This window comes from Patagioenas fasciata, chromosome Z (assembly GCF_037038585.1).
Source record: "Patagioenas fasciata isolate bPatFas1 chromosome Z, bPatFas1.hap1, whole genome shotgun sequence".
In the NCBI taxonomy this organism is placed as follows: domain Eukaryota; kingdom Metazoa; phylum Chordata; class Aves; order Columbiformes; family Columbidae; genus Patagioenas; species Patagioenas fasciata.
In genome coordinates, this window is record NC_092560.1 from 50,310,577 (window position 1) to 50,336,712 (window position 26,136).

General features: G+C 41.2%; 1 protein-coding gene across 3 annotated transcripts in view; it reads left to right on the forward strand.

Annotated features, from left to right (window-relative positions):
* Nucleotides 1-24,268, forward strand: part of COMMD10 (COMM domain containing 10) — a 130,099-nt gene extending 105,831 nt beyond the window's left edge. The window contains exon 8 of one of the 3 annotated variants that reach the window (XR_011736441.1): nt 547-623. Coding sequence is in view for 2 of the 3 variants with exons in the window: in XM_071802126.1 (XP_071658227.1) it covers nt 24,182-24,253 (72 nt within the window). In the remaining variant the exon portion in view is untranslated. Of the gene's footprint in view, nt 1-546; nt 6,050-24,181 lie in introns of those variants that run through there. The other 2 variants (XM_071802126.1, XM_065861120.2) reach the window with 2 other exon arrangements.
* The last annotated feature ends 1,868 nt before the right edge of the window (nt 24,269-26,136 follow it).

Consider the following 26,136-nt stretch of genomic DNA (forward strand, 5'->3'; position numbering starts at 1 on the left):
CAGCTTTAATTAAGGCTGTTGGATTTGTTTGATCACATAAAGCATTCTCGAAAAGACTCTGTATATTTGAATTTGGAATAGGCAGAGCTTGGGTCCTTGTAAGCATACCTGGTGGTTAGATAGAGAGGAGCAGCTGATGATTAACAATGAGGAGCTCTCTGGAAAGAACATCTTTGTGTTACGTCTTCAGTTGAAATGCCAGGCTCGTAATCCAGTCAAAGTGAACTCTGTTATGTTTTTACCTTGTTATTATGCATTGGAAATTCACAGCAAAACATCTGTGCATGTAAAAAAGGCAGTATTTAGACAACTGTTTCTTTAAAATTTGAATATTTAAACTGCAGCAAAGAATTCTGATAGCTTCATGTAAAAACAAATATTCATGAGTACAGGATTTTTTATTGCTATGTGAATAGATTTAGTATGCATAGTTGAAGATGTTGGATTGTGGGTTTTTTTCTGTTTGCATGTTTCTAAACAACATCTTATATGAGTGGAGTTTTTATATATATATATATTTTTTTTTTTTTTCTTTCCTTTAAATAGCTGGAAGCTATACAAGCACAGCTGGATTCCCTTACATGATGTTTTTGAAGACTTATTTCTCCATCACACTCCTGCCGCCTCATTATTTTGAATTGAAGATAGATTGGCAAGCTGTATTTGCTGAAGGATTCAATGGGTTGCTTCCTGTAAAATTATATGGCTTATCTCCTTTTTAGACCAGTAGCATTAGCCAAGAGTCTTTGTTAAGAGTCCAGAGGTTCTAATGGACTTTCTCTTGTTTTCTGAGCAATTGGGAAGAATGGCTTTACTTGCAGGAAAAAAAAAAAAAAAAAGGAAAGAAAAAAACCCAGAATGCTACCCTGCTTCAGAGATTTTTTTTTTGTCCTGTTATGTGTGTTACTTGATTCTAGTAGAAATCTGCATACTAGTGAGGGACCAGGAATAAAATCTATTTTTTAGACATTAAGGGATTATAAAAGTGGTAAGAAAATACACAGCTAATAAAACCTTTATCCTTTTGAATAGTTATTCACACAATTGATAATGCTTACTGCAAATTTGTCAAAATAAATTCAGAATTTAAAAACTGATTGGTTTAGCTTTGGCTATTTTAACTTCATTTCATTATCTTTTTTTTTTTCCTTCTAAATAATCAGCATCATCCCTGATTTCAGTCTTTACTTTCGGCAGTGAGAATACGGCTTCTTAGCTCTGCATGTAAATCAATGAATCTAAGTAGTTCGGTGTATAACTGGGGGGAGAAATCTCAGAATATGTAACAAAGAACACTGAAATAGCCTGACAGTCAGATTTCTAAAAGCTGTTTGTTGATCTTTCCTAATGTTGTCCACCCCTGTTTTTACATCAAACAGGAAAAAATAAAGTACAGTGACTGAAAGGTCAGGTTAGTCATGTTTTCACACATTAGTTCCAGATGAATGGAGATTCATGAACAGTGCGAGGAGGTAAAAATCATCTTAGTTCTTGCTTGCTGCCATTCATTGACAGCCAAATTCATTGCTACACCTTGATACTGGGCACAATACACAACTCTCTACTCCAGGCTAAGACATTATGAGAAGAAATACAGATCTTGGGCATTAGTTTGTCGTTCTTCCTCCTTAGGGGATTCCCTGAACAAGGATTTTTTCTTCCACATACCTACAACAGGGATGGTTAATACCCAACTGGTCAGTTTTCTTTTCAGATTTGTTTGCTCCTGACACTAGATGTAAGTATAGCCAGAAGGTATATTTTGAATATCTGGTGTTTAGGTCCCCTTGTGCCAAATTTCTTGCTTTGTTGCTTTTCAGGGGTTGTTCTGGACTTTTGCATTGCTTTATTAGGGATTGTGCTGTCACCTCTAGAATGTTGAAAGGGTTTGCACCAGTGGTCTAAGCTGTGAGATAATAGATTTAGAATATAAAGTCATTAGCAGCCTACATGTGACTAAAGGGCACTGAAGAGAAAAACTAATTTATTGCAGTTCTTAACCCCAATGCTAGACGATACTATACCACTCTGGTAGCGTGGCATTACCCTGTTTGAAAGAAATAATGAGTTGCCGTTGCAGGGCGGAATCTTGTCATGTACACTTTGTCAGGCTGGATGCCTTATCTTCTGGGGGTATCACACTCCCACCCACAGATGTCACATCCTCAGTCTGGCTGTTCAGCAGCCACTCACCAGCTCACCCGTCTTGGGCCGCACAGGTTGGTGTGGGTCTGGAGGTGAGTGCGTCCCCACCGTTCCCTCCTCCTGCCAGCATTAGCAGTGCTTTGCAGTTAGTGCAGCCAGGAAAATCCACTTGTTCTTGACACTTAGGTCCTGGCTTTGCTGCTGGTTTTGTGGGACATCGTGTTGTATGCTATGTATGTTATGGAGGGTGTTGGTCTCTTCTGCCAAGTAGCAAGTGATAGGACAAGAGGAAATGGCCTCAAGTTGCACCAGGGGAGGTTTAGGTTGGATATTAGGAAAAATTTCTTCATGGAAAGGGTTGTCAGGCATTGGAACAGGCTGCCCAGGGAAGTTGTGGAGTCACCATCCTTGGAGGTATTTAAAAGCCATTTAGATGAGGTTCTTAGGGACATGGTTTAGTGCTAGAGTTAGGTTAGGTTATGGTTGGACTCGATGATCCTGATGGTCTCTTCCAACTTAAATGATTCTATGATTCTATGCTAGTACACTGCTCTTGAGTGTTCTCCCTGAGTTTCCAGAGCTCAAGTTCTGGAACTCAGGACTAAAGCAAGCTGAAGATCCCCTGGGTGGATGCAGGACAAACTAGGGCAGTTGTCAGAGTGTGAGAGAGGGATTATGTTGTCTTTGTGAATATAAGCAGTGATTAATGAATCCCAGAGGAGGGATGAAGGAAGGACCAGTATGGAGTGCAAGAAGCTTTTGGATAAATTAGCAGCCACATCTGAAAAAAAAAAAAAAAAAAGCCAAAGAGTAGGAAGAAACTGGGTGTGGGATAAAGGAATGAGAGGACACATCATTAATGTTTATAAATATGTAAAGGATGAGTGTCACAAGGGTGGAACCAGGCTCTTCTCAGTGACAACCAATAACAAGACAAGGAGCAATGGGTATAAACTGGAACACAGAAGGTTCCACTTAAAGATGAGAAGAAACTCCTTCATGGTGAGGGTGACAGAGCACTGGAACAGGCTACCCAGGGAGGTTGTGGAGTCTTCTACTCTGGAGACATTCAAAACCCACCTGAACCCCTTCCTGTGTAATCTCATCTAGGTGTTCCTGCTCCAGCAAGGCGATTAGACTGGATGATCTTTTGAGATCCCTTCCAATCCCTAACATTCTGTGATTCTGTGACAGAGTAATAGATATGTCCAAAGGTACAATCTGGGAGGTACAAGGAAGAGAGCAATAACACTGGAAATGATAACAAAAGTACATGTACAAAGAAAATATTGGGCAAAGGGAGAGAAAAACCTTATATAGTAGGGGAATGGGAGGAAAATTGGAGAAACAAACTAAACCAGAGTGAACTATGAAAACTGTGGCCAGTTGTGTAACTGTATCCAACTGTATCCAAGCTAATATCCAACCTAAACCTCCCCTGGTGCAACCTGAGGCCATTTCCTCTTCTCCTATCACTTGCTACTTGGCAGAAGAGACCAACACCCTCCATAACATACATAGCATACAACATACAACTATACTTTGAACTAGCCCAGAATTGTCAGTCTTGGTGAAAATTTGACCAGAATCAAATTACAGTGTGGGATAAAAAAAAGAGCATTTTAAATCTAAGATTAGTAGGAAATATTTTAAAAGTGATACTTTAATGGGAAACATAGAAAAAACAAAGCCTAAGATTACAAGGATTCTGTAAAATGTGTTCATCCTTGTTCGCAGGTGGATGAAGAGATTTATGATTTCTTTAGCAGTGGTTGCCTTTTTTTACTAAGTGAACTAGATTTCTTACCGTTAGAAGCCATCATAAAAAGCCAGAGTGTTCCTAATGGTAAGAAGTACAGTTATCATTTTTCAAGGAGCACTCATAAATAAACACTCTGTTTAGAAAGACTTTTTTGTAACGTGAAACTTTCTTGTACATTATTAGGTAGAGATGGCATAACCAGTACCATCTTAGAGAGAAACGTTGTCACTTTTTAAAGTGCTCATGTATAAGGAGCGAAGATAGACTAACTGTGAAAGAGAAGAACTATTTAGAAGTTTTTTGTTAGGTCTTGCAGAAAGGAAGGCTTGTACTCTGGTTGCCGCTCTTTTGCCTGAGTGGTCCTGAAGAAGGAAGATTAGTCTTCCCCTGTGAGCAGCTGCCCCTGTATAGTTTGGATGACGTCCTGGTGTCCAAGCAGCATCAGAGGACAAGAGAAAAACATGCAGCAGTACAGACTGGGGGATGCCTGAGGAGAACAGGAGATCTGCCTGCAGCAGACCCAATGCTGTACCTCAGCAGCGACAGAAAGAAAATCACTTCCTGGGAGGAAGAAAGCATGTCGCGTATTCAGAACCAAATATACCAGGTTGATGTGGGAGTGTTGACAGGGATGTGCAGGCTGAAGGGCTTCAAGCTTTTGTTTCGCATTCTGGTAAAACATAATTTTGAAGAGTGAGTCTGGTGGGTGTTTTGTAGTTTTTTCTAAAGGAAAGGACAGGAATAGATCCCAGGAACTCTGTAGTTCAATGTCCTAGCAAAGCGTTGATCTGTAATATATCTTGGGCATGATCCAGAACTGAAATTACCAGGGCTTCTGATAGGGTTGAAGGAAGATAATTTGCAGAGGTTTTTTGAGCTCTAAAACTGGAGATTTGAATGAGTAAGGATTAATAAATCTATTTCCAGGTGTCTCAGTGCATTTTAAAAATATTTGATTCATTTTGCTCAGACATTAAAGATGGTATTTTCTTGTCTTAAAGCTATAATATAAAAATCTGCTTCATATGAGCCACTGGAGAAAGAAGGAAATCTTTCAGTTTGGGTGTAAACAAGCGTCAGTATTATTTTGACACGAAGACTTAGAGCTCTGAGTCTAACATGAAAATCAGTGTGAGAATTGCCTCAAAAATACCAGCTTCCTGGTAAAGAATAATCTATTTTTACATCACTTAGAGAAAACAACACTAATAGCACAGTAATGCTTGTTAAATACAAATGTGTTAGACTGTCTTTGCCCAGTTTAGTCTTAGGCATACACGTCTTATTTCTCAATGAAACATGAAATGTCTGTGAATTTCTGCATTCTGTTTTTGTTGAAATAAAATATGTAGGTAGGCAGAAAAATACAACTTTACCATCTCAGATTTTGACTACTTTTCAAAGCTGCTTTGGCTCTCCAGAAGAGATTTTCAAATTCTTCTTTAATTCCTGGATTTATTGAGACATCAGTTTTGAATTACGACTTGCAGCTTCATTTCCTATGGTCTGTGATTTTAAAGACCCTGAAATCTTCTTCTTCTAAAGCATAAAAAATTTACTGAAATGCTAAGGCTTACTTTGGTCAAAGGAAGAAAAGTATTTATTGTGATAAAATGGTATAAGCTCCCCATCACACTTGTTCCATCTCAAATTCTCTGATTTCCACAACATCACTAATATTTCATTGTTTGCCTGTATTGGTATTTCATATCTTCAAAGATGATGAATTCACTCATTATGGTCAAGAAATGACAGAGCGTAATAATGCCTCTTGTTCAGTGAATAAATATCACATCATTTTGTGACCCTTGTATTAGCTTGTTTGAGTAATGAAACTGAACAATATTTTGAGCCAGTGGGAGAAAGTTCCTTTTCTATGGATCAGCCAGAATGGCTTGAATAACAGTGATTTAATCTAGGTGGATGAAATATGGTGCTGCTGTCTGATACACTGTTGATGGTGTCTTGTAAAGATAAGCTAATAGGATGCTTTTATCTGCAACTCTTCCATAAAGTGATTTCTAATTTCATAGTAATTAATCAGTTTTATTGTATTTTCTCTTGACCTTTGTAATTGTGTTGATCAGACCATATTATATGATGTCATTTTAGCTGAAATAAAACATGTAGATGATCCTTTCATTCCTCCATTATTTTGTTTCTCAAGAGACAAGAGGAAATATTGGTCAGGTACAAATCAGGTGGTATTCAGCTCTGTTGAGCTCTGTATCCAGAAGCTACCTTTCTTGACTAGCTGTTCAAATAAGATTATCACCTTGTTAGAGCAAATTCCTCTTCCACTGGGACACTGTGAAATTCTTTTCGTCACTATTACCTTAACAGTCCCTCTATGGTAACATACAGCATGCATTCAAGGAAATCTGAATTAATGTGGCAGCTGTCTCTGACATGGCCACGCAGATTCACATGCCCAAGCAGCTGCCCACTTCTGTGCAGTACTACTTATGGGACTGGACCTGTCGAAAAACCATGTTGCCTTTGGAATTCGCCCTCTGGTCATTCAGGACAAGTGAAGGAAGAAGCAGCAGCACTCCCTGGTCAGGGCTGATGAGACTCCTCACACTTGCCCTGTGTTGGAAGGTTCATCCCATGAGGGTTAATATGAAGAGCTCTGTGTACAGGTGAGCTTTGTTTTTTCTCATTCCATTCCACAGGTTCAATAGTAGTGCAACTTAACTAAATTGCATTTCATGGGCAGCATAAGAACTCTCTGCTTTTCTCTCACCCACTTGTTTATTTTTCTGCAGATTAGTTTTTAAAAAAAAAGGAGTTTTATACATTAGTTTATACAGTAAGCATTTTGAAGAAGCTTTGTTGTCCTGGATTTATCTCTCCTTCTGAAGTGTTTGCCATAGCCAAAATCCCTGTAGGCAGCAGAGAATGAATCTGAGCAAAACCCAGGGCTGCAAGGCAAGGACTGTGTCTCCTGTTCCACTCAGCGCTCCCTGCTGAGCACTGGGGTGCAGCTTTGCCTGTGCACCTCGGTTTGCACCTCAGGCTGCCAGTTAGGTAAGCTCTGCCTCTTTCCTGGACAGCAGTGAGTCAGGAAAAGATTAGAGGAGCTGACTGTATTGGGTGAAACACAGCCAAAACTTAATGTTGTTAGCCTTACTCTTCACTATGGAAGGGATGAAAAGAATATTTTCTTCTTGATAAGCGGCACTTTAACTCAGATCTCCTCCACATGAGGAATGAAGTCAGAGGACCAGCACTTTGCATCCCAGGTGAATCCCTGCTGCCATCTTCTCCTTTTCTAATTCCTGACGCATTCCTGTTGGTTCCAACTCATACACAGCCTGGAGAGAGGCACCACAGATCTCAAGAACAAAAAAGGACCTTTCTTCTCCTCTGCTTCATCTCAGCCCCCAAAGGGACCCTGTCTCCTATCTCAGTCCAGCATTCAGACGCAGCTCGAGGTAGGCTAATGGCTTCTGTGGAGGCTGTCATAGCACTCCAGGTTTGAAAATCACTCTGAGAGAGAGCCAGAAAAGATCTATATGAGAAGGGAAGTAAAACAAGACCAGCTTTAGGGGCAAAGAAATAATTAACCATTTGGCCATTTCAGGAGCAAACTCTCAGTCCAGCCCATGAGCGGTGCAGTTTCTCCTTTGCAGCCAAACTCCCTACATGAATAAAATCACCCCTGTTTCCCCACATCATCCCTAGGGGTTGCAGCAGGCTAAAGCATCCTCAGAATCTGATTTAGGGCAGCAGAAGTGAAATTCATAGAAAAATGTAGAAAAAAAACAAGCATATAAACGTGAGCTGATCCCTTTGGAGGCCTATTCACTCACTATCTCACATGAGATGAATGGCAGTGGTTCAGGTATCTTAGAAAATCTGATACTAAAATATAATCTTAAAAAAAAAAAGAAAAAAGAAGCACCAAAAAGGGAAAAATAAGCAGAGCAGTCTCCTTTAAGCAAGAGTATACAACTGAGAAAACTTGCAATGAAATGGAGTTTTCTCAGTTCCAATTTGGGCAACACAGAGTGCAAGGGTGCCTCATTGCAACACCCAGCACGTGACTTGCTGTCCTTTTAACGTCCTTCTGCAACGGAACTGCAGCTTCCCATACCCTCTCAGATGTCACCTTTGCACCTGCCCTTCGAAAGTCTGTTTGGTAGCCTACTGATGGATTCCTTTGTGTCTGTAGTCAGCAGGAGTGCCCTGAACCCTTCTATATGTCAGGACGGAGGATACAAGTCCCAGAATGACCTCAGGCCCAGCTGAGCAGTGCTGCTCCTGCCTCTGCAAACAGCACTCAGCTGGGAAGGTGAAGCACCTCAGGTAATGTCTTTCTGACTGAAGAGGCTATGTTTGTTAGGGTTGACAGACCAAGTTTTGAACTGGCAGATGTCTCTTTGTCAGCACTGAAGTGGATAAGCTTTGAGATCAGTCCTCTCTCTGGGAACAGAGAGGTTTTAAATGAATATTTAGTTGAAATGGTCAATATGAAAGAGAAGCCAAAGGTGGAGCTTACTCTAGCACCTGGACCAAAGTTCATGGTTTAACTACTATGCTAGATGAATAAAATCTCCCCTTGAGTTCCTTTCAGGAGGGCTTGGATATGAATGTGTAAGAGTATCTGAACAAAAGGTCATATCCCTGTGGTATAATGATTTCAGCATGTTGGAAGAAAGGAAGTTTCCTATTAATCAACCTTATTTCAGTGCACGAGGTCACAAAGCATGAACTTGGAACTTCATTCTGCATTTCATAGCTCTGCCTAAATCAAACCCAGGATGCAGGCACGAATGTACTTTCCATTGCCAGAGTAGTCCCTTTGTCACCATAGCTATCTTCAGTCGAGTGATTTTGATGGTTTCAAACCAGATAGTGCCTTCGGCTGCTGTGTTAGGCCATGTCTGCGTCACAAGTGATTGTTCCTCCCTTGAAAATCGAGCCCTTGACAGCTCTGTCAGCCTCCAGTAAAGTAGTGATAACTCTTGTATAAAGAGATATGAGATCTTCATATCAGTTCTATGAAGGTCTACTCTACCTCTTGGATGTCACCACATATGTTCAGTGAATACTTTAAATGTCTTCGGTTAAAAGCATTTAACTTCCCAGACTCTTCTTAGACTTCTTTGCTGACTAGTTTTCTCTTTTACTCTTCTTACCCTGGCTTGCTGCGCATCTTGAGCTAACTGGCTTTGCCCATAATTTGCCCAACACTCTTATGTTGTAATTAATATTTTGTCATGTTCTTTTCCTATTTGCAACTTATGTACCTCAGACACGTTTCAAAAGAAGGATCAGGGGCCCTCCATGGGTGTGCACTTTTGAAGGACTCAGTAAGGATCTTAAAGCCAGTAAAACACCATTTTCAAATGGATTATACTGTGTAAAATTGCACTGTTCATCATGATGACACCCAAGGTCAGTACTGCTGGTACAGCAAAGAGACTAAACAAACCAGCAAAATAACAGGGAAGATCGAGGAACAGTAAGATACAGAAATGCCTGTTCAGGGGAAAAAAAAAAAAAAAGGTCCCTAGACACATGAAGCACATTTCTAATCCACCTTTATTGGAAGATCAGTCCTGCTAAGAAACAAATGTTTCCTTTGTTTCCTTAAGTGATCATATGGACTTTTTCTTTACAGAGGTTTTGCTGCATTAGCAAAACAATCTTTCTGTTAGCTGCAAATACAGTCTGTTTATTTGGGTGTTAGTACACTGCAGTTTTGAGGCACTTCACTGAAAAGCAAATAGGTCTGAGTTTATCCTAGAGGATATGGAACAGCCCTATAGATTAAGTTTACCGTCTGCAAGGACTGTCAGGATCATTGTGTTTGAAGGAACAGAAGGTTGAAAACATGATGCTTTGGAAGTACCTGTATTTGAAACAAATTTTTATAATCAGAAGAGAAAGACTAACATGTAACATAGGATGGCAAAAAACACTCAAGGACTTGCGTGCAAGTCTAATGAGATTTATGATCCACAATTCCGGCCCAGGCATTTTTGCAATGCTGAAAATGCAAACGCAAGGTAATGGAAAACAATTATGAGTCATTCCTTTACTTCAGAGGTGATTAATGTGACACGGTCAAGTTAAATCCTCTGAAGAGACATCAGCAACGCTCTTCACTGATGTGTTTTGTGAGCATGGATTTGATACTATTTCACAAGAGACTTTAATTTCCTGCTGAAAGATATGGTTCGTGATCGAAACTGAGATATATATAAATACTAGCTGCTGAGCTTGCAAGACTGATGTGTTTCTTATCAGCAAATGATAAGAACATAGAACATCTTCAGTTTGATGATACAAATAATTCTATATTACCAAAAACATGCAGATCTGGGTTGAAATATTCTCATGGGCTACGCTGCAAAGGATCTGTTGGTAGCACAGCAGACTACCAAGTAGCCTCTGCCTGTATTCCAGAGGGCCTGAGTGTACTCCCAGTTTCAAAAACGGAAAGATTTGCTGCTTAAATTGAAACAAAGTGTCACTCAGAAGTTTGACTGGCTTAATTATGTAGAGTGATTTTGTCACACATTGTCTGATTGCTGGGCTTCGCGTCCTTTGATATCCAGTATCATGCAGTATGAAGCTAGTTCAGGTGCACATATGCTTCATGTAGGTATTGCATATCTACAGTTTTAAGTCTCAGTCTCAGCTTGCCATTGTTGTTCTGCTTTTTATTGAATGCAGATTAACCTGTTAACTGTCAGGATGCAGAACATCTGAACACCAAGAAACCAGCAAATTCTAGTGCTTTGGGTTATCACAGACATTTACCTCAACTGAATGTTTTGCTGGGATAGTCCTTTTGACTACACATTGTCTTCACCGGGGCCTTTTTACAGAAAAGGATGACCTGGTTACAGAATAAGAAGACCTTTTACTTTGGGAGGTTCCTTGCTGTACCAAGTTTGTTTGTCTCAGGAGGCAATGAAGACCAATGCCCTACTGAAGAATTTGCCGTAAGTGTCTCCAAGTGAGCATGCTTTTTGTATCCATGAACAGTGAATCTCAGGTTCTCCCCTTACGTACTTGGTCTGCAGTTCTGTTGTGTGTGACTGTCCTACTGCTTGCAGTGTGAGTGTTTCTTCAAGTATTAATGTAAAGGGCTCTGTGCTCTATGGTGCAGTAAGTAATATATAGCACTCAAGAGGCAGAGGCCTTCACAATGTTCTTTTTCAGGATCAAGACAATCTTCATAACACAGGCTACAACAAGGACGAGTTCAAAAGTTCTGAGGTTCTTTGAAAAGCTGCCATATAAAACTGTCTAAAACCCAAATCCGCACACCTGGATCACCACTTTATCACCACTCAGTATTGGCTCCGTGTATATTTACCTGCCTACTGGTGTGACTTGAAGCAAACAAAGTTACGTTTAGTCCCTCGCTAGTTTACCTTGATGCCTGTCACTTGAGGTGCTAATCCAAGAGCTCCATACTGCATTTCATCCAGTTTCTAGCAGGAATCATGTCCTAGCTCCCACAAAGGGATGCTCTGCCATCAGTCCAAGCACTTCAGTTCTAAAAGTCTTCTGTTAAGACCTTTTATTCCTGTTTTGTGTGTGCTAGGTTAGCCCAACTCTTTTATTGCCTTCCTCAGCTTCAACAAATCATTGGTTGGAGCAGCCTCTTGTTAGGATGGCAGCTGAGCCCACAGGTTCCTCCCCATGTTACTGAACCTTCTTTTGTACATATAGTGGAGGGGAATGTTTTGCAGGAGCTACCTCAAACCTTGTCTTCTTTTTCCCTGTCATCAGGATGTCAGATCTCAACTTACTCACATCCCATTTCCTTTCTCAGAAACGCAGAGGATTGGTCATAAGAAACTTGTTTTTGATGTATTGAGCACAGTTATAGTCCTCTAAAGTCACAAAATCAGGTAAGGTTTTACTGTCCTACCACTCACATCTTTCTTCAGGTGGATCCATCTGTATTGAATTAGCCATATTTATGATCAGTTTGTTCCTGGGGGAATATTAGGAAAGCTCAGTGATACCAGTGTTTACCTGACACTTAATGAACTGCCTGTTGGACACAGTCATTTTGGCATTTGGAAGTGGATGACTCATTTAATGACAAATTTTTAAGAGCACTTCAGAAGCTTCTTCCCCACCTGGTCAGTTCTGACATTATAGTTCTTTCCATCGTTGCGCACTCCACTTTTCACAGTTCATCTTCCCTTCCATCTTTTTTTCCAGACTTCACACCATAGCTGTCTGCTTTCATGTTAACCATATAAGTACCTATAAGCAAGGAAGTATGGATGCTGCCCCATTCTTTGTGACAGGTGAGCTGGTGCTGGTGCTTTGGGAGCTGGATTTGGGGTTTGGATGCCCTGCAAAGGATGGAGCCAAGCAAGCAGATGGGGACTTGGCTCCTTCCAGCATCATTCACTCGTGTGAATCGGCTGCAGTACTGTGGCTCCTGCTTAAACACCTGGCAAAACGCTTTTGTTTACCTGGTAGGTAAATTCCTTTTCCAAGTCACCATTTCTCACATTGCTCTCTGACACCTGCTGCTTGTTCATCCCCATGGAGAGCTGCTGACTCTTCATTACTCTCAGTTGAGGCATATAATTTAGAACATTTTGTACACCAGCCCTAAGTTTATTGTGTCTTCACCTTGTCTTGTTCTCACATTATCCATCTACATAGATATTTCTAATTTTCTATCAGAATTATTTTTCAGGAAAGCACAGTGTGGCAGATTTCTGGGGTTGAAAATTCTAGGTAGTCCTCAAAGTTTTGCTGGTTATCCAGTTCTGTGTTGTAAATAGACATCAACATGCGAATTGGGATACAGTGATTTTTCTGGTGTCCACGTTAATCTCAGCTCTCTGGCAAGGTTTTCTTGCCTTGTTAGTAGAGTGGGAGGGGGGAAGCACAGCCTCCTTTATTCACCCAGCTATTTCTTGTATCACTGACAACCAATGATAGGACAAGGGGTAATGGGTTCAAACTGGAACAAAAGAGGTTCCACTTAAACTTGAGAAGAAACTTCTTCTCAGTGAGGGTAACAGAGCACTGGAACAGGCTGCCCAGGGGGGTTGTGGAGTCTCCTTCTCTGGAGACATTCAAGACCTGCCTGGACACATTCCTGTGTAACCTCACCTAGGTGTTCCTGCTCCAGCAGGGGGATTGGATTGGATGATCTTTTGAGGTCCCTTCCAATCCCTAGCATTCTGTGATTATGCAATCTGTTGTTTTTAGTATCCAGGCAGTGTAACTGTTTAGGTTTTTTTCCCCTCTCTTTCTTTGTTTGTTTGGCCAATTTGCAGTGTTAGTATTTATACAACCTTTATTCTTAGCTTTTAATCTTATGGCAAGGAAGGTTGTTCTATTTTTACGGGATCCCAAGGATCAGGTGTTAGACTGCAGTTATTCCTCTAGTAGTTCTCTGTTATAGTGGAGGTCCATAAAAGAAGGATTGCTTTAAATGTGCTGCCTACTAAAGATAAAGATATCTCTTAATTCACCTTTCTCCTGAGAGACATCTTCAGGGTGTGAAAACTTTTGCAAGGATATAAAATGATAGGGAGTTTCTCTTAAAAGAGAGGCCAAAGGCTGCTTGAACTAAAGGTAAGCCACGTTAAATGTCAGTCTGAAAGATTTTTGCCTTTCCTTGCAAAAACCTTAGATAAAATCAGAGGATGAAGCTGAATCTTGAATTTATAGCCACATAGTTACTCACAACCTGCAGACAAATCTACAGAAAATGCCTTTGTTGATGAAGTTTGAAGATATCAAGAAGCATCCATCTGGTGGTATGTCCAAGTGGGATAACTTTAACACATAAAGAATGTTTGAAATTGCTTTAGAGCAGAGATAAGTTTCTGTCTCTTGTTCAAGGGCAGATACTTTCTTGAGGTGCACGCTTTTTTTTTTTTTTTTTAATTTCTTTTCAAATTAATATGTATTCATAACCTTAGTCTTTAGGGTCTGTTGATGATGTGGAATTGAATGTGGGGTCAGAGGTGGGAGGAAGGAGAATTTTTATTTGAGGGTAGTTCACCACGAGGTGCTACCAAATTTATCAGATGTCGCATATATAAAATACAGAGAAAATAATTGTAGTGTTATAGGAGTCCAGAAATCTCTAAAATGGTGACAGAAAGCTAAGAAATTGGACAGAGAACTAAACTATTATAGGATCTCGTGTAATGCCTCTGTTAAGATCATTTTTAAAGGCATTACCTCAGCTTAAATAGAGGTAGTACTCACTCACATCCCCTGTGGGATCAAGAAAGTAAAATGGTCAGCAGAGGAATGAAGCAGATGAAAAATTATTCCTTACTCTGAATTCCATCAAGCTTCATCTGTGGACCTATCTTAACACATTGTAAAAACCTTAAAAGTCAGTATGTGACAGTGATGTCTAGTAATATAAGCAAAAAAGAACAAGAACTATTCACTGACAGGAATAAAATCCACATCTAAGACAATATTTATTCTTTGATCCATAAATCGAGATATGCAAAGTACAGCTTCAGTGTCTGCCTCATTAGCTAAAATGCAGCCTAAATTGAAAGGGAAACAAAGTGTTTGTTTGCTTTGGTACATTTTTTACTGCAGATAATGTTTTCAAGGAAAATTGACCAAGCAGGGTGACTTCTGGATAGTGGACTTGATGTCTGAAAGGAGTAGGTCTCACTTCCCAAGACTTCTGTTTTAAAATCATGCCTCTCCTTGAATGCTATGAACGTAGCTAATGATATATTTAAAAAAAAATAATACCTAAAAATTTACATTGTTACAATATGAATCCTAAGACCATGGCACTTAAATACAGTTGAGGTCCAGATTTGTTATGTAGAGCTCATTAATGCAGAAAGATCTATTTTTCTAGTATTTATGTCATTTGCATCCAGCATTAGCCTAATTAGGGAACCTGGGGTACTGCCATGTAGGATATCTTGAGGAATGGATGCCCAGTGTGTGTTCCACAGCAAACAAAAGTGAAAAATGTCAACACAGGCAGGACCAAGCAGTGGTATGTGGAGATACCTGGGCTAGCTGAAGTGCTGAAGTAACCAAAAAAGAGCACGTTGCTATCCAGGCTAATGTGCTTTGAGTTATTTAGACTGAGCAGCACAGAACCACTGCAAAGGCAGATGAAGGTAGCTCTGCATGGCCTGCAGTGGGCCGTGAAGATGTGATCCTTTAATTGCAACCTAATAAAATCATTTTCTGAAATCGTTACCTGTGCTGTGATGATGTAGAATTCATTTAATCTGGCAGACTGGCAGATCTTGTTGTGAAACAAGAATATTGTTTTATCTAAAATAATGGTTTAAGATCAACAATTTTTTGGTGATTGGTGGTGACAAGTCGTTCATCATTTAGAACTTCGCAAAAATTATTTATATTCTTCTGCCGCTGCTGGCTTGATCTTTTAAGGGATATACAAGCCCCCTCTAGTACTTTCAGATTCAGGGTGCTGTGTAGGGCACTTCTTATTTGCATTTGATTTTATCTGACTCATAATCTTTTTCTGAGAGTGACTTTTTTTAACTTTTGGAATAGGAATGCTTGTACCACAGCAGAGAGAGGCAGTACTGGTTCTGAAAGGGGCCTGTGGGTACTAATATCTTGTGAACAATGCTTAGGCTGCTTTTGCACTGAGGCTGCTTCCTTATTTGTCAAGCTTCCCAGAGGAAAATGGCAGAAGCAAGGGCTCTGACTGCTGAACTTCAGCTTGGTGCCATTCATCAGGACAATATCATCCTACGAACTGCCACAGAGCTCACTCTTAAGGCGAGTCCTATACCCATCAATCTACAGAACTAGCACTGTCATCATTTCTATCTGGATCCTACACACATAGCAAAGAAAAACTGAAGTGTGTGTTGACCGTCAAAAGACTCTTAAGTACATCTGCAGATGTACTTAAAGAAGAAAGCTTTCAGACTGTCAGAGATTTCAGACTTCCACTGGCTCTGTTTGTATATCTGCATGCTAGATATTGCCCACACTATAGAGTGACTTGAAACCCACCTACCCCAAGCCTGTAAGGCCACAGAGAAATCTTCAGCAGAAGTGGTCGAAGCCCCCACTGGAAGTTCATTTCCAGCCTCCTGGGCTGACAGAACAAGCTCTCTGCAGAGGGAATCTGAAAGGCAGTCACCTGTTTTAATTGCCTGACTGTTTTATACACCATTATGAGGTAAGTCTGTGGTGTTCAGCAGATGTGGTGTTTGGGAGCAAAGACTCCACGCTGCGATGTCTAGTTAGTCACTGTACATTTAACCAGCAATCTTTATAAGGTGCTCGTGTAACTATTTGTGCTTATGTTTAATGAGAGGAATAACAACTCTGCTTCTTCTCACTCATATCTGTTAGCTGTGTGTAAGCCTACAGGCTATTATGTGGAAAGAAGCTAAGTTAGGAATGCAGATGAAAAAGTGCAGGAGTTTCTCTAAGAGGGATTTTTTTCCCTTCAATCTATTTTTTAATTTTTTTTTTTTTTTTTTTCCTGGAGAGTGGCTGATGTGCCTTGTCATTAATATTGCATCTCTCAGCATTGAACAGGAACATGGAGGAGGCTCATCTGTCATCTCCCTCACACATCACAATGAAAAGATGATGTACGGTTACCTTGGCCATCAAGAGGAAGGGATGCTTTTCATGATGTGTAACTCATGGGCAGCTGACAAGGTTAAAAACATGGTTTCAAGTCTGCCAAGTTAGATTACAGACTTGATAGTCACTTATTAGTTTTTAATCCAGAGCTTTAGGGGAACTTTCCCAAGTAACTTTGCTGTGAACATCCTTCAGACTTGTTAAACAGTCTGGCAGCTTAAGTGAGACACTACCCTGTCACTTGAGGTAACGGCACATTAGGCAGAGCAATGCAGTGAAGGAATAAATATATTTTTGGGTCTATATTTGCTCTGTTGCGATGTTTGCATTCTGTTCTATAGGAATTCTTTTGATGCAGTCTCAGCTGCATTTTCTTGTATAATATTAAGATTGGAAAGCTGACTCCTTCTTAGATTCATTGTTGGAACTAGATTACCCAGGTTATTTCAGAATTTCCAGAAATTAGACACACTCCATTTGTTTCTTTTCAGAACAGATGGTGGAGTAGAATTTGAATCACTAAAGTGATAGTGGGAGAGAAGTTACAGTGGAGGGAAAAAAAAAAGGGAACTGAAGTGAAACTTTTCACACTTTCCAGTTTTTTGCTGATTCCCAGCTTTTGTTTTTATATGAAGAGTTTAATAGATCCACCTTTCAGATTTGTCTCCATTATTCGGATAACTATAAAATCAGATGGATAAAATCTGGAATATACTGCACTTTTACTAGATATTTAATGGATACTCATAAAGCATTAGACTTTCACCTCTCTGACTCAAGTTCAAATCTATTTTAATGGGCTGATTCCTTCTTGATATATGTTCTCCGAAGTGACAGAGCTAAAATAAGGATTAATTTTCCCACTCTTTAAAATGAGATGGATGTATGAATTTAGCATGGCATCTGAAGAAGGCACATCAAAGCTAACATCGCTGGCAAAACTGAAGCACTGGGTGAGAACTCAGTCTATTTCTAGATCATCCCTTTAAATTATTTCTGTGTAGATACTTTTTATTTATGCTGCTATGTTATCTGCTCTTGCAGGAGTGATCCCACAAGACCAGGCTAACCCAAGAAAACAACTGGCACAGGGCAGTCATGGAAACAGAGGGCTGTGCTCCTGCTCCCAGGAGAAAAGGCAAAACTGAGCCCTAAGCTACTCTCGGCTGGGCTTGATTTCTTGTATTGTACTTGGTGCAGGGTGTCCCAGCAGGATAGCAGGACATGAATTAGTGTGCCTTGAGCCTCTGTGCCTGCGGTTCTCTCACTGACACCAAGGAAAAGCCAGAAATGCTTTGCTGCTGATTAGGTGGATGAAAGACTTCCCCGGTCCCCTTGTTGTAAACCAGTAAATTTTGGTTTAGTGTGGTTTTAGGTTTTTGTTGGATTTTATTATTTTTGCTGTATTGGGTTGCTCCTCTTAATGTACCGTGCACAGAGGCTGCAGAAGGCTGAGCACAGGGCAGATGTCCCCTGGTACAGGAGGTTACAAGCTCAAGCATCTTGCTTTTCTGCAGGCTCCCTTCAAACACAGCCCAGGTGAGCTCTGCAGACTGGGCTGTGTCAGACACTCACTGCTTGCTTACTGTTTTCTTAATTTTGTCTTTTTATGTCTCAGTGTGTTCTCTCTGCTGCCAAACTCCAATACCCCAGTTCCCACTGAACGTCACCTTACCCCTGCAAGGGTCTCGTGGAAGCCAGCTGGGCTGCTCATGGCACAGGCATTTGATACAAGGTTATCTGAATTTCATCCTATGGGAGCTTTTATCTGTCTTCATTTGATCTGTCTCCGCTTCCTTCTGTGCTTTAAACTGTGCTTCTGGGTCATATAAGTGGTGTTGGGGTTGTTAATTAGACTTTGGCAAACTGTTGTGCGGGGTAAGCAGTCTAAACATGATTAAAAAAAAAAAATCAATAAGCTCCCAGGGACAGATTCAGAAAAGTACTTACGGAAAATGCCTAAATGAAGAGATGTGAATAGCCCTGCAGATTATGGATGCACTTAAAATTACACCTGTGATAAAATACCTGGTTGCACTGGAGTCTAGTCAGGGGATTGTCAGAGCTTCACCTGGCTTTATGCAGCTCAAAACCATCCGCGGTTTCCAGGGGCTCAACGGCAGCCCGAGTGTGGTGCAAACGCTGACGTCTGTGCTGTGCCACCAGCCCCTCCATCAGCCACGTTTCCTTTCAGAAATCGCAGATCTAGGTTGGGAAGCAAATAAGGGTGAGAGCATGCCTTTGCACATGTCTCCTCTGCTCTTTTTCTGGTGGCCGAGCAGCACGGCCAGCTCTGTGACCTGTGACACGCTGGCACATGCAGCCTTGGGGCTTGAGATCTGAGCCAGCCCCAGCCCTGGCCACTTGTCCCACTGATTTTCTGGCAGGGAAGCAAAGCTGAGTTATATTGATAAACTTTTTGGAAGTGTTCACTGTAACTTCAATAAACACGGTTGTGGTCAGTTTATCTCAGTGCCATCTGGGACACAAAATGGCATCATTAAAGAGGTGGAGAAGATGTCTTGGGAAGAAATGGGGAATGGTAAGGGGAAAATGTAGTAACACAAAAAGGGACAGAATTCAGAGAAGGAGAAAAATACGAATATAAAAAGAAAGGTGTCACATTTCATAACTATGAGGGTAGAAAGATCACATTATTTAGTTTAACCCATTGCATCCTGCTCAGATGATTTTCCACCTCCCAGAGGCTCCAGATAGCTTTCCAACCTATTTCAAGAACTTCTAATGTTAAAGCATCAATTAGAAGGCTGTTGTCAGATTGCCCATAGAGTTAAGAAACTTTCATACTGTGTTATCGAAATGCTTCAGCATACCACTGTCACCTAAAATACCCACGGTGCATTAAACTGTAGGTGTTTGTGGGATCCTGTAAATGTCTCTGCAAATGTAAGCTCAAACAGCTTTCTTTTGATTCCCTAATTTAGTTAGCAGAAACCCCTGCCTCCTCCTCCCATCCTTGGTCTCTCTGATTCCACGCAGCCTCATTAGCTACTAACCTTTAAATGCTACCACCCCCCCTCATTCCAGACCACTTTCCGCTAAAAGAGACAGAGCACAAAATTGGATGCCTTGTGCAAGAGACTAATTTATATCTTCAGGTCCCTTAGGTTTCATTTCCACTTTAAAAAACCCAGCCCAAAGACACTGAAGTCACCAAGGATGTTCCCGTGAGCGGTGGTGGCGTCTTACGTACATGTGGTTGGGCTGTTAATTGCACTCCTGGATGGTCACTTAGGAGACCCAGGGCTTGGTTTTTCCACTGAACAACACAATACCTCTGTTTCTGTCTGCTTCACCATTCAGAGCGGAAAATCATCTTCGAGAACAACAGTCTAAGACCACTAGTTCACAGACTTTTCCTCAATATCTGAGGCAAGGAGTTAGTCCCACTTGATATTTTTTAAATCAATATTTCATTAAGCAATGCTTTTATGGCATTTCAGTATTCACCTATAATAATTAATATAAGCCTTTTATCTGTGTATATCAAAGCACTTTGTGAAAGTTGGAGAGTATAAAAACTCTGTATTAAGGACGAAAAAATACGAGGCATGCAGAGGGATTAAGTGCTTTGCCCAATTGCCCAGCCAATTAACAGATTAATTCTTAATCCAGTTCCATATCCACTGGGCCACACTGCCAGATTTTATCTCCTAAATGTAAAATATTCTACATCTGAAAATATCTAATCAAGTTAATGACATAGTCACTTTGCAACTGAATTAATACTCTACTTTTAATTAACTTAACAAAAACAAAATAAATGTGTTTGATTAGGGCGTTTTTCTGAAATTTCTGTATTTCACTTCAGCATAAGATTTTCAGTTAATGACATGTTTAACATTCAACTGTTTGGCAACGTGTCTAATTTTCTTTCTTTTAACATTTCGCTCTGGTTGTCTGCACATACAACCAGGAGAGAAGTCTGTGTCACACAGAAACACAATTTCTGAGGTGTTTTATCACTGAGACTTAAATGAAGAATACAAGTGGAAAGCAATGTTTATACAAACTTGATGTTCTCTGATTTCCCTGTACTTTTTTTTCAAGGGCTTAACAGCTTTCTATTCCATAGCAGGAAAGCAACCAAACCAGAGGGACCTCACCTCCACAAACACATTTTGTGAGATAATTATTCTACTGACATCACAGAGCTTAAAAACACTCAGACTTTATGGTCTCTGAAGACTGAATTCGTTTTGTCTTAAAGAAGACAATATTCTCCTTCAGGGATTTTCTGTCTTTCTGGGGTTTTTTTGTATATATGGTTTACCTGCTTGGGAATGAGGCAAGGAGAATAGATCAGCTCTGCTTGGTTGATACTTTTGACACTTTTTTTTTTCTCCTTGAAAAAAAAAAGAAAAAGAAAAGAAAAAAATCTCTTGCTATTCCAAACATAACCTACTTCTCTTTATGTAGGCAGGCACATGCTTCTCTCCTCAACTGAGACACGAGGCCCTATTCTTAGCTCCACTTTCATTTACGTTGTGCCTTGAGGTAAGATGCACAGGATATAACAGCTCCGTAGTTACGACTGGTTTAAACTATGCAAAATTAGAGCGCTCTGTAACATTACGGGCCATTTTAAGGATATGTGAAAGGATTTTAGAAACCTGTTATAGAAACCCTATCCAACGATATGTAACCTCGGCAAGCAAGAAAGGAACATTAGAATTGTTTGGAAATATTTGGAAAACAGTCACCCAGAAGGATACATAACCAGCCTGATGTTACATGCTCTGGCAGCTGAGAATGGGGAAATCTCTGCTGTGAAGGGATCAACTCTCTGGTGGATGCTGCTCATTGTTTCACTGGCATTGGCTTGTGTAAATTGACAAACTCGCCCTCACACCATTCACCACATGTTATTTCTCCAGCATTGCTTTGGCACTACCTTTCAGCCTTTCAGTTCTGCACCTTACCTCTGCCTCCTGTCTCTGCACACAGATGAAAGGACAGCAGAGTAAGCACTCCCCTGGGGATATGATCTTCATCATCCTAAAAAAAGAAATTAATTCATAAACATCACAGAAATTTTGACTCTTGATAAAATAGTCAGTCTTCCCAGTTGTTGTGGTTTAACTCGAGCTTTGCAATATAACCATGATAGATGCACACTCACTGCCCACCCCCCCAGCAGGGGAAAGAATCAAAAGGGAAGGGAGAAACTTGCATTGAGATAAACACAGTTTAATGAAATAACAAAATAGCACTAATATGCTACTACTACTAATACTAATACATATAAAATGTAAATTGAATATAAAATAAGAGATACTCAGTGCAATTCCTCACAATCTCTGTCCACACTGAGCAACCTTCCTCGCTGCTTCACACCTGTGGGCAGGGCGCTCAGAATGTCCTTGGCTCTCAGACCAAAGCGATTAAAAACATTAGCTCTGAGCTGGGGTGTTATCTCTTGTTCTCAGACAAAGTCCAAATAAGGACCATGCTAGGTACAAAAAAGAAAGGTTTCTAACTGCATGAAGAAAATTAACTTGTTTTCAGTCAAACCAGCACATCAGTGAAAATTCTCTCCATACAGGGTTTTGTTTTAAATGTAACCCACAAGGTGTTGTGCAGAAGAAACAATATGGAAACAGTTCTTTCCAAATCCCAAAAACTAGGTGTCAACATGACTGGTCATGGCTTTGCATTCATCCTACAAGAGCCAAACCAGGTATTTGCTCTGCAGTAACTCAGCTGATGACTGGTCATGTTTGGGAACTGTCCTTGAGAGTTAATAGGTCCCTTTTTGGCTGCTTCAGCCTGGGATGTGGGCAGGACAACACATTGCCTTGCTGGTGACAAGGCCAGGCTGTACTGTTTTGTTCCACCTAATGCCAGAACAAAACACCATCAGCTTTGGAGGCTGTAGATTTTTGCCAGCCAGAAATGGGCAGGAAGATTCTCCTTCCCTTCCTGTGAAGCTCTCGAAGCCCTCCCTGAGGGCCTGAGCAGAGGAACAACCCCCAGGGTCTGTGAGGGAGCAGCTCTGCCGGATGCTTCAAGCAGGGCTCACCCCACTGTAAGGAGAGGACAAGGCAGAAGCGAGAGGAAATAATCTATTTCTCTTTCTCCCTCCCCACCTCTCCAAGTGCGCAGGGGCGTCCTGGAAGGGCTGGCTGGTGATGGGCTGTCATCAGCCTTGCCATGCACAGCTGCTATGGACCTCAACATGGGGCTGGGAGCAGGGGCCAGTTTGGCTTGTCCTGAGGTACTGGTTTGGCACTGGTGCCAGCAGCAGTTATGCTGGTTTATAGTTTGGAAATAATTTCCCCCAAGTGAGGAGTCTGACAAAAAAAGCTGTAATGGTTTTTGTGATGGTTTTTAGGACTTTAAATGACAGGCATCTACAATTTGAGTGTCAGGTGCATGAAGAGTTGTAGAGGACCTGATTTGAGACCATGTAAATTCAGAGGGCTGATTAGGCAAGTTGGTTTACTGCAGTGGCATATGTCTCCATGAGAAAAAAAGAAGAGTGGCTTCAAATTCCCTGGCTGTCACTGAGGGTGAACAGAAAACATGGATTTCATCACTGCAACAAGGTTTTCAGCAATTAGAGCTATTGGCATGTCATGTACCTGGTGCTGGAGCAAAACTCCAGATCCAGAGATCTGGATGTTTCCCTCCTCTGGCTAACAATGGTAGATAAAGATGTAACTTCATAATTGACCAGGTGGGGATTTATATGCTCATGGGGCTTTGTTCACAATGCTTCTTTGCACAGCACAAAATTATCATCTGTCATCTGCTTGCTCTTTCTCTTGTTATGCCTGAAGGACTGTCTGTACCATACAAATATCCTGCACTGAAAAGCAGGAAACAGAGTGGTACTGTTTCTGCAGCCAGGGCACATACGCAGAGCCTGGAGCACCTACAAGTACCAAGTCAGTGACTTGGGATATTGCTACTTGATGACAAAGACATCATCAGATCTCCCTTTCCCAGGACTTCATTTCTTCCTCTCCTGTGTGAAAGCCCTTAAGTAAAATCTGGCTGCTGCGGTGTCTGTAATTCATTAAATAGCTTTCTCCCTTCTATCTTAGTGCTGATCCAAGAATTCTGAATGGTGTTGGACAAACCATGCTACTGGAAATTATTTGTTTGGGGTATTTAGTGGCAGATCAGAAAAAATGAAAAACACCTTGCTAGCCTAAGTGCAGATTCAAGGTTGGGGTTATGAGGTGAGCTGGTATCTGTGTACCTCATGGCAATTTTTTAGGTTGGTGGTTCCAGAGTCTGCTTTGGATGCTAAAAATAGCTGTGCTGCTGCAAAAATGCAATCTTGGAGAAATTCATAAAACATTAGAGTATGGGTCTGCTCTGAAAAGCAGCCTTGGAAAAACTGTGTTGTAAGAGTCTGTGTTTATTGTGTTTCGTAATTACTTGAGATCTGTATGTGAAGCTCTGTCTTCTCATTGTCCTGCTCTGCCCTTGGTAAAGAACATGGTGTGAAAGCTGATGAAATAGGGAAAACAGTCCACCTTTTTTAATCTCTCTCTCAGTGCTGTTGGTTTTATGCAACAAACAAGCAGAAGGTAGTAAGAACCTATTTCAGTCACCTGAAGTCAGCAGATGTGACAATTCAGAGTGAACAGGGTGGCTATGTGAGAAGGTGCTACATTTGCAGTCAATTTTGAATGCAGAACTTCAACTGTAATTTCTCACCCCCAGGAACAGATGACTGGAGGAAAGGTGTGCATTTTCTCCCCCAGGAATGACGGCTGTTCAGACATGGGGAGATAACTGTGAAGGACCTGACCGCTACTCTCCGGTGGTTTTCAGGTAAGGACCATTTACCTCTTGCTAACACTCCTAAACAGGAACTCAGTCCCTATGTATAGCTGGACAGCCTTCACTGGGCAGATATTGTCTCTGGTATAAGCATTCCCTGGAAGCTGTAAGTCAGATGTCACCAGAACACTGCAAACATCTTTCCATGTCCCTGATCAGGAAGAAGACCCTGCATCTTCTTTGCATGCTTTCTCTCATATGAATTTTCTTGTGTGGCAAGTCATCTTAGTGGTGCAAAGAGGGAAACTCCAGAATTGCCCTTAATGAATTTAAGGCAGCCCAGAAGAGTGTAAGTGGTCTGTCTTGGGGAAGAGCAGCTGTGATCAGCCTGAATCACAAGTTGAAACAAAACTAGACTAATTCCCTTTGTCTAAAAGCTATGGCCATGCTGGTGGCTCCCACCTGGACAATGCACACACTGAAGAGCACAAGCTGCTGTTAGAAGTATTGCTGCAACTTCTGCAATGCACAGGATGGATGTTTTATTGCTGTCTGTCACACTGTGTGTTCTGTTAAGGCAATCAGCTCTTCCCACTAGTTGCTGCCATCTCTTCACATGCTGATATACTTTGGTCTGTGCTGCTAATGCTTCAGGTCCTTTCAGCAGTCCGCCTTTTGCAACCCCTGTGATGAATCAAACTCCACAGGATGGAAGTTATGGAAGGCAAGAAAGTCATTAGCCCTGTCAGGGAAAAGCTAGCCACCACAGGCTGTTTGCAACTACCCCGTGCCTTGCTGCTGGTGTCTGGCAACCTCTGAGTCCTGGCAGCACATGCTTGCTCACCATGCAGCAAGAGCATGCACAGCACTTGTGCACCAGTCCCATCACAGAAAACCTCTGTGCAGTTTGGGCGGAGTTGGATTGGGGCTGGGGAGATCCTGCTCCCAGGTCTAGAGGATCTTTGAAGGTCCCTTCCAACCCAAACTCTTCTATGATTCAGGTGACCGCATCTGAATATTGCTCAAAAAGGGTCACAAGAGATGAGTGAGCAATGCCTCCAAAGAAATCATGACCTGCAGGCAGAGGTGGACACACGACAGCAGCACTCAGTTAGCTCTGGCTGTCCTCTGACTCCCCATCATCGACCAGGGCCACCTTGCTCAGTCCTCAGGGACCAGACCCCAGCCTTGTCCGTGGCAATGTGGGTTCCTTCCCCTCTCACTCACAACTGAAGTCTCGTTTCTCCTGTTAACATGTACTCCGCAATAGCTGGCATCATCTGGGGCGGGGGAGTGGCTGGCACAAGTGTACCAATATTTCCTTAGAGCTGTGCGATACTCCAGGAAAAAAGAAATCACGGGCTGGTGCCCTGTGAAAAATTTCCAAATTAGGCTGCAAAGCAGGATTAGGCAGGGCCACTGGTCATGACAACTGGAAAGAAAAAAGGCATTCCACTCCCCTGTATGTGTAGTTCAAAAAGCTGCCTCTTGGAGAGTAATTATAATTATTATTTTACTGATAAACGTATTTAATAAAAAATTATATTTATTCGTTTGCTATTTCTCAGGAAACAGACAAACAAAAAACCCCCAAAAAACAAACCAATACAAAACAAGATAACCCAAACAAACAAACTGAACCAGACCAAACCAAACAAAATCTTCTTTAAAATATGTTTTGTGTACTAATCTGGCAGTGTGGCTTTCCTGGAAAGAGACAAGCAGCTCAACTTCATTTCAGCAATAAGCTGTAAAACATTTTTTTTCTTTTTTCCCTCTGGTGACTAAGTAAAATGATTTTAAAACACAGAAAAAATAGGCCAGTCCCTGGAATTAGTTATTAGTCTTGGTCTTGACTGTACATTTTATTAAGCCTAATTAAATACTCATACCAT